This window comes from Entelurus aequoreus, linkage group LG07, assembly GCF_033978785.1.
Source record: "Entelurus aequoreus isolate RoL-2023_Sb linkage group LG07, RoL_Eaeq_v1.1, whole genome shotgun sequence".
NCBI classification, from domain to species: Eukaryota; Metazoa; Chordata; class Actinopteri; order Syngnathiformes; family Syngnathidae; genus Entelurus; species Entelurus aequoreus.
This window is the reverse complement of record NC_084737.1, coordinates 14,630,892-14,638,391: the sequence shown is the minus strand read 5'-3', so window position 1 is coordinate 14,638,391 and position 7,500 is coordinate 14,630,892. Positions and strand designations below refer to the sequence as shown.

The following is a 7,500-nucleotide window of genomic DNA, read 5'->3' as shown; positions in this document are numbered from 1 at the left end:
GGGGTCTGTAGGTGAAAGTGTGTGTGTGTGTGTGTGTGTGTGTGTCAGTGTCTTTGTGTATGTGTGTTACGTGGTGGGGTCTGTAGGTGAAAGTGTGTGTGTGTGTGTGTGTGTGTGTGTCAGTGTCTTTGTGTATGTGTGTTACGTGGTGGGGTCTGTAGGTGAAAGTGTGTGTGCGTCAGTGTCTTTGTGTACGTGTGTGTGTGTGTGTGTGTGTGTTACCTGGTGGGGTCTGCAAGTGAAAGTGTGTGTGTGTGTGTGTGTCAGTGTCTTTGTGTATGTGTGTGTGTGTGTGTTACCTGGTGGGGTCCGCAGGTGAAAGTGTGTGTGTTGTCCTGGCTTTTCTGGACATCAGCTGTCAGGTTGACTTGGACACCCTCCAGGTCCACCACACACACATAGGGAGCCTCGTCCTGCACACACACACACATACACACAATGTTGTTCCTCGGTTGTCATGGTGATGGACACTTCCTCCACTGGCCCCTGTTTACACTACACACCTAATCTGACTTTTTTGTTTAAAAAAAATTCATATTATGTTTATAAAGTCAGGAAATACGCCCCTGGACACATGAGGACTTTGAATATGACCAATGTATGATCCTGTGACTACTTGGTATCGGATTGATACCCAAATTTGTGGTATCATCCAAAACTAATGTAAAGTATCAAAGAACCAGAAGAATAAGTGATTATTACATTTTAACAGAAGTGTAGATAGAACATGTTAAAACAGAAAATAACCAGATATGAACAGTAAATTAACAAGTGGATTAATAATCAATTTTTACAGTTTGTCCCTCATAATGTAGACAAAATAATAGGTAGATAAATGACACAATATGTTACTGCATACGTCAGCAGACTAAATTAGGAGCCTTTGTTTGTTTACTTACTACTAAAAGACAAGTTGTCTAGTATGTTCACTATTTTATTTAAGGACTAAATTGCGATAATAAACATATGTTTAATGTACCCTAAGATTTTTTTGTTCAAATAAAGACAATAATGACATTTTTTGTGGTCCTCTTTATTTAGAAAAGTACTGAAATACATTTTGTATACATATTGGTATCGGGACAACCCTAATACATACATATATACATAAATATGTACATATATACACACACATTTTTATATATATACACTACAGTATGTCTTATTGGGTCCCTTTTTTCAAGAACACTAAAGGGAGAACTCACAATGTGTGATAGAATGCTAAAAACCTTATGACAGACCACCTCAAAAAATGGAATTTTACATATTTTGACTGAATGAGACACCCAGAATGGACATAAAAAACAAACACAATATTAACTATGAACAATAAAACACTGAATATTATGAACGTCGCTCCTCTATTTACTTCTCATACCCCCTCCTTGATCGACATCTTTTACCATCAAGCAAAACGCGACAACAAACATGGCGAAATATGAACACAAAGGGTAGCAAACACCTGGAGTCTGATATAATATCACTTTCCTGAGAAACTTTGTTGTAAAAATCTGCTCTGTAAACAAACTGTGGAAACAAACCCCGCCCACACTGTGACGCAGATTACCGTAATAACTGGTATGACACTCAAAAGTGCAGATTCCAACCACTGAAATACTTTCTATAGTTCAAGACTTACGGTAATTTGAAAACATCACTGCACATCATAATGGTGACTACAGTTTTGATGTTAAAGGTCTAAAAAAAATTATTTTGGAATGTTCGTATGCGGACGGTATAATTTGCCCAGGTCTGGTCTAAGGACTCGTTCACACTGCAGGTCAATTTTGATTTTTTTGCCCATATCGGATGTTTTCATGTCAGTGTGAACAGTGCAATTACAAATTGTTCATATGACGGGTCAAATTACGTTCACATTAGAAATCAAATTTTTTGGTAAAGTGCACGGCCACTAAAAAGATCGCCTTTGACAAAAAAATCTGAATCGTACATCCGACCCTGCAGTGTGGAGGCCTCGTTCACAGTTCCGAATTTTTTGCCTGTATGCCACTTGTATTGAATGTTTTCATGTCTATGAGAACAGTGCAATTCTGAATTTTTCACGTCCGACCCAGGCCTCTTTTGTACGTGGATATAAATCGGATATCGCATTCATTCCACCGGAATGACACCAAAAATCGATAAACGTCAAAATTATTTGCCAAAATACACTGTTACAAAATAAACATTTGACAACGAAGCAGAAAGCAGGTGGAATTCAAATGTTTTAGGAACTCACGTTAAAGTTCCTTAAACCACTCCTGTCAATTCCGATTTTTTTGCCCGTATGCGACCTGTATCTGATTTTTTTCATGTCCGTGTGAACTAGGGCTGGGCGATAAAACAATAACAATATATATCGCGATAGACATGTGATCAATATCAATAGAAAATGGGGTCGATAGAACGTTCGATAATTTCACTGAGTTCTGTTAGAAAAAAATAGAAAGAAAGGTGGAGCCGGAACCGCACGGCATTTTGGGGGGTGTAGGCAGAGGAAGGGCTTTGGCCTCTCGACCTATCACGGCCGAGCCTGAACCGCAAGGCATTCTGGGAAATGCTAACAGGAAAAAAAAAAAAAAAAAGCAACAACGGCTAGCTGACGACGAGGAATGAAACGAAACGGGAATATGAGTGCGGCAGCACGAGAGGAAATTGTAAATAAAAAAAGAAACGTCACGTCACCAGTTTGGCAGTATTTTGGATTTTTAAAAATCCGATACGAATCAGAGTAATACTGTCTGCAAACTTTGCAAGGTCGTCGTCCCGACCATGTCTGGGAACACGACCAAGTCTGCTAACACAACAAACTTATTTTACCACCTGAGCCGCTCTCACCCGCTGGAGTACAGCAGTATCAAACAGCCACAACCATCTACATCAGCCGGTGCAAGTGGAACAGCACCGAAGCGGCAACAACAGACCACCATCGTCTCGATGGTGGTCTGTTGTTGCCGCAGACAGTATTACTCGGCAGCAGTGCCATACGACAAAAATTCAAAACGTTATAAAGAAATAACGGATGCAGTCGTGTATCAATTAGCGAAGGACATGCTACCGCTCAGCATAGTTGAGAAGTCTGGGTACAAGAATCTCATACACGTGCTCGACCCCCGTTATGTTCTACCTGGCCGAAAGCACTTTTCCAAGACAGCTATTCCATTACACAATGTGCAGGGAATCCGTGGAAAAGGAGATACTGAAGTTGGTTTGATTTTTCCATAAATGACTGAAGAGGGTAACAGGTTTGTTTTGTCACAGATGTTCCGACGCAAGTTTATTCCGATGTTTACAATATTCTGTAAGACATGTTTGTTTCTGCTTGCTTAATGTGACTGTTATTTATTTGCATATATTGTTACCAATATGGCTTTAAAGCCTGAGTTGTACACTACTCATTTCTTAATTACAATACTTTGCACATTTTGTTGGATTAAGCATTTATTTAATGTCAATATTTGCACATCGACCAGTATTTTCATTTATTTGACTGTTTTTCATAATGCTGACCTCGTTCTAAAGGTTAAAGGTTATATTTAAAATAAAAGTATTTAAATTCAGCCTTTTTTCTCCTGGTCTTTATTTAGAATAGTTTTTTGTTTTTTTTAATCAATAATTATCGATATCGACTGATATGAAACACTTATATCGTGATACATTTTTTAGTCATATCGCCCAGCCCTAGTGTGAACAGTGCAATTCCGAATTTTTCATTTGATGGGTCGGATTACGTTCACATTAGAAATCGCATTTTTTTAGTAATGTGAACGCCCACTAAAAAGATCGGATTTGACAAAAAAATCAGAATCGGACATCCGACCATCCGGTGTGGACGTAGCCTAAGGACTCGTTCACACTGCAAGTCAGTTCCGATTTTTTGGCCCGTATGTGACCCGTATCGGATTTTTTCATGTCAGTGTGAACAGTGCAATTCCAAATTTTTCACGTCCGACCCAGGCCTCTTTCGTACGTAGATATAAATCGGATAGGGCATTCATCCCACCGGAACGTCACCAAAAACCAATTATTCGCGAAAATACACGGTTACAAAATAAAAATTTGACAACGAAGCAGAAAGCAGGTGGAATTGAAATGTTTTGGAACTCACGTTAAAGTTCCTAAAACCACTCCTGTCTCCGACTAATCTCCCGTAAAACTGCCAGAGCCAAAATACTTGTCCTCTTCCTTCTTAATCTTCTACCCGCAATAGTTCGGTTCAGAAATTGTTGATTTTGATGGCACAAAATCCTTGAAAGTGCCACAAATTGAGACCGGGGAAGCCATGTTTACTTCTGCGTGCGGGTCAGATTGCATTCACATTAGAAATTGTATTCTTTTATTTGGGGATGTCCGATAATGGCTTTTTGCCGATATCCGATATTCCGATATTGTCCAACTCTTTAATTACAGATACCGATATCAACCGATACTGATATATACAGTCGTGGAATTAACATATTATTATGCCTAATTTGGACAACCAGGTATGGTGAAGATAAGGTACTTTTAAAAAAAATTAATAAAATAAAATAAGATAAATAAATTAAAAACATTTTCTTGAATAAAAAAGAAAGTAAAACAATATAAAAACAGTTACATTGAAACTAGTAATAAATGAAAATGAGTAAAATTAACTGTTAAAGGTTAGTACTATTAGTGGACCAGCAGCACGCACAATCATGTGTGCTTACGGACTGTATCCCTTGCAGACTGTATTGATATATATTGATATATAATGTAGGAACCAGAATATTAATAACAGAAAGAAACAACCCTTTTGTGTGAATGAGTGTAAATGGGGGAGGGAGGTTTTTTGGGTTGGTGCACTAATTGTAAGTGTATCTTGTGTTTTTTATGTTGATTAATAAAAATAAAAAATAAAAAACCAAAAAAATAAACGATACCGATAATTTCCGATATTACATTTTAACGCATTTATCGGCCGATTATATCGGCAGGCTGATATTATCGGACATCTCTACTTTTATTATTTTTTAGTAACGTGAACGGCCACTAAAAAGATCGGATTTGACAAAAAACAAACAAATTGGAGAGTGAACGTAGCCAAAGACTGTGGTTTCTTCTCACCTTGTAGACCTGCAGGTTCCGCGCCTTCAGAACCACACTGCTCGTCATGCCCACGGGAACCAAGGCGGAACTCTGAAGACCGAAGACCAGAGGACACTGGCCCGGACCGGAGGAGTCCTGCTGGCAGACAGACGGGTTGGGAGACAGCCAGACAGGTAAACAGGCGGACAGGCTCACTCTCTGGTTGAGGATGACGTGTCGGCTGGCGCAGGTGTCTCTGTGAGTACATTGTTGGTCCAGAGGACACCAGTTGCACTTCCAGGCGCTGTCCACACACGCCAAACACCTGAAACACATCATGGTTGAATGTGGCGCCCGCCTGGCCGCGCGTCACCGTGCGTCTTACTGGGAGCTGCGGTTGAGGCGGCCGACGGCGCCGCAGTCGTAGAAGGCCACGTCGGCCGCGGCAATGGTCACCTGACCAAACATCAGCGACACGGGCAGGGTCACGTGATCTGCAACAGGCGGGCGAGTCGGTCACGTGATAGTCTCAGAGAGCCGGCGGCCGTGTGGACTCACCGCGTCCTGAGGGCGGCGGCGGCAGGAGCTCCGGCGAGGGGGAGCGGCAGGTGACGCTGGTGCCGGCGATGGAGGCGGGGCCAGGGGGAAGGCCGCGAAAGACACAGGAGAGAGACTCGGTCGCCGAGAGGACGGGGAGCAGGGCCAGGGACAGCGTTACCTGCCGAGACAAGACCGGGACGCCGTCGGTGCCGGGGACACCGATCGCCACTTCCTGTTGCAGCTACCTGAGTCTGCTCGTCTCTGCTCTGATTGGCCGGCTGCACGCTGCGCACCGTCACGCACCGCTTGGACTGGTCGAAGCTCCAGATCCAGTTGTTGGCCTGAAGGTGGCGCTCACACTCGTGTTGGCGGGAACATCTGCGGCGGACAAACGTAAGACGCTGCACTTCCTGTCATGGCCGACAGTACTCCACACTGGCTATTCAAAAAAGTCCCTCCAGGATTTGGCCACGTTGAAAACAATAACACTAATAACACAAACATGTCATTTCCCCACAAGTCTATCCTACAAAAGTCTATCCGCTCCTGGGTGGATCTCACGTCAAAGGAAGGTTTTCAAAATAAAACTTTTGTCGAGGCTGGAACCAATTATTCATGTTTACATTGTTTCTTAAGGGGAACTCTGTTTCACTATACAAAGTTTTTTATTTTTTCGAACCGTGTTCAAGAGCCAATTAAAGGCCTACTGAAACCCACTACTACCGACCACGCAGTCTGATAGTTTATATATCAATGATGAAATCTTATCATTGCAACACATGCCAATAACTTATAAACTTATAAAGTGCAATTTTAAATTTCCCGCTAAACTTCCGGTTGAAAATGCCTTTGGATGATGACGTATGCGCGTGACGTAGCCAGTGAAACAGGAGTATCGGTAGCCCATTGAAGCCAATACAAAAAGCTCTGTTTTCATCTCAAAATTCCACAGTATTCTGGACATCTCTGTTGGTGAATCTTTTGCAATTTGTTTAATGAACAATGGAGACTGCAAAGAAGAAAGTTGTAGGTGGGATCGGTGCATTAAAGTTAAAGTTAAAGTACCAATGATTGTCACACACACACTAGGTGTGGTGAAATTTGTCCTCTGCATTTGACCCATCCCCTTGGGGAGCAGTGGGGAGCAGTGGGCAGCAGCGGCGCCGCGCCCGGGAATCATTTTGGTGATTTAACCCCCAATTCCAACCCTTGATGCTGAGTGCCAAGCAGGGAGGTAATGGGTCCCATTTTTATAGTCTTTGGTATGACTCGAGCGGCTGGCTGCAGCAACACAACAAGGAGGACTTACTTGGATAGCAGACGCGCTAGCCAACGCTGGCCGCCAACCGCATCTGTGATCGGGTGAAGTCCTTCGTCGCGCCGTCGATCGCTGGAACGCAGGTGAGCACGGGTGTTGATGAGCAGATGAGGGCTGGCTGGCGTAGGTGGAGCACTAATGTTCTATCATAGCTCTGTGAGGTCCGGTTGCTAAGTTAGCTTCAGCGTCGTTAGCAACAGCATTGTTAAGCTTTGCCAGGCTGAGAATTATTAACCGTGTATTTACATGTATATGGTTTAATAGTATTGTTGATCTTCTGTCTATCCTTCCAGTCAGGGATTTATTTATTTTGTTTCTATCTGCATTTGAGCCAGATGCTATCACGTTAGCGCCGTAGCTAAAGAGGTTCGCCAATATATTGTCGTGGAGATAAAAGTCAGTAACCAGATGCTATCACGTTAGCTCCGTAGCTAAAGAGGTTCGCCGATATATTGTTGTGGAGATAAAAGTCACTGTGAATGTCCATTTCGCGTTCTTGACTCTCATTTTCAAGAGGATATAGTATCCGAGGTGGTTTAAAATACAAATCCGTGATCCACAATAGAAAAAGGAGAGAGTGTGGAATCCAATGA

The 7,500-nt window shown here is 42.3% G+C and overlaps 1 protein-coding gene across 3 annotated transcripts in view; it reads right to left on the bottom strand.

Moving 5' to 3' along the window:
• The window catches only part of plxnb3 (plexin B3), a 135,334-nt gene that overhangs the window by 45,499 nt on the left and 82,335 nt on the right, over positions 1-7,500 (bottom strand). Inside the window, exons 6-11 of one of the 3 annotated variants that reach the window (XM_062052641.1) lie at positions 5,835-5,967; positions 5,608-5,767; positions 5,435-5,543; positions 5,266-5,374; positions 5,089-5,208; positions 300-413 (exon numbers count right to left, since the gene is read on the bottom strand). In XM_062052641.1, the coding sequence (XP_061908625.1) occupies positions 300-413; positions 5,089-5,208; positions 5,266-5,374; positions 5,435-5,543; positions 5,608-5,767; positions 5,835-5,967 (745 nt within the window). Of the gene's footprint in view, positions 1-299; positions 414-5,088; positions 5,375-5,434; positions 5,544-5,607; positions 5,768-5,834; positions 5,968-7,500 lie in introns of all 3 variants that reach the window. The other 2 variants (XM_062052643.1, XM_062052640.1) reach the window with 2 other exon arrangements.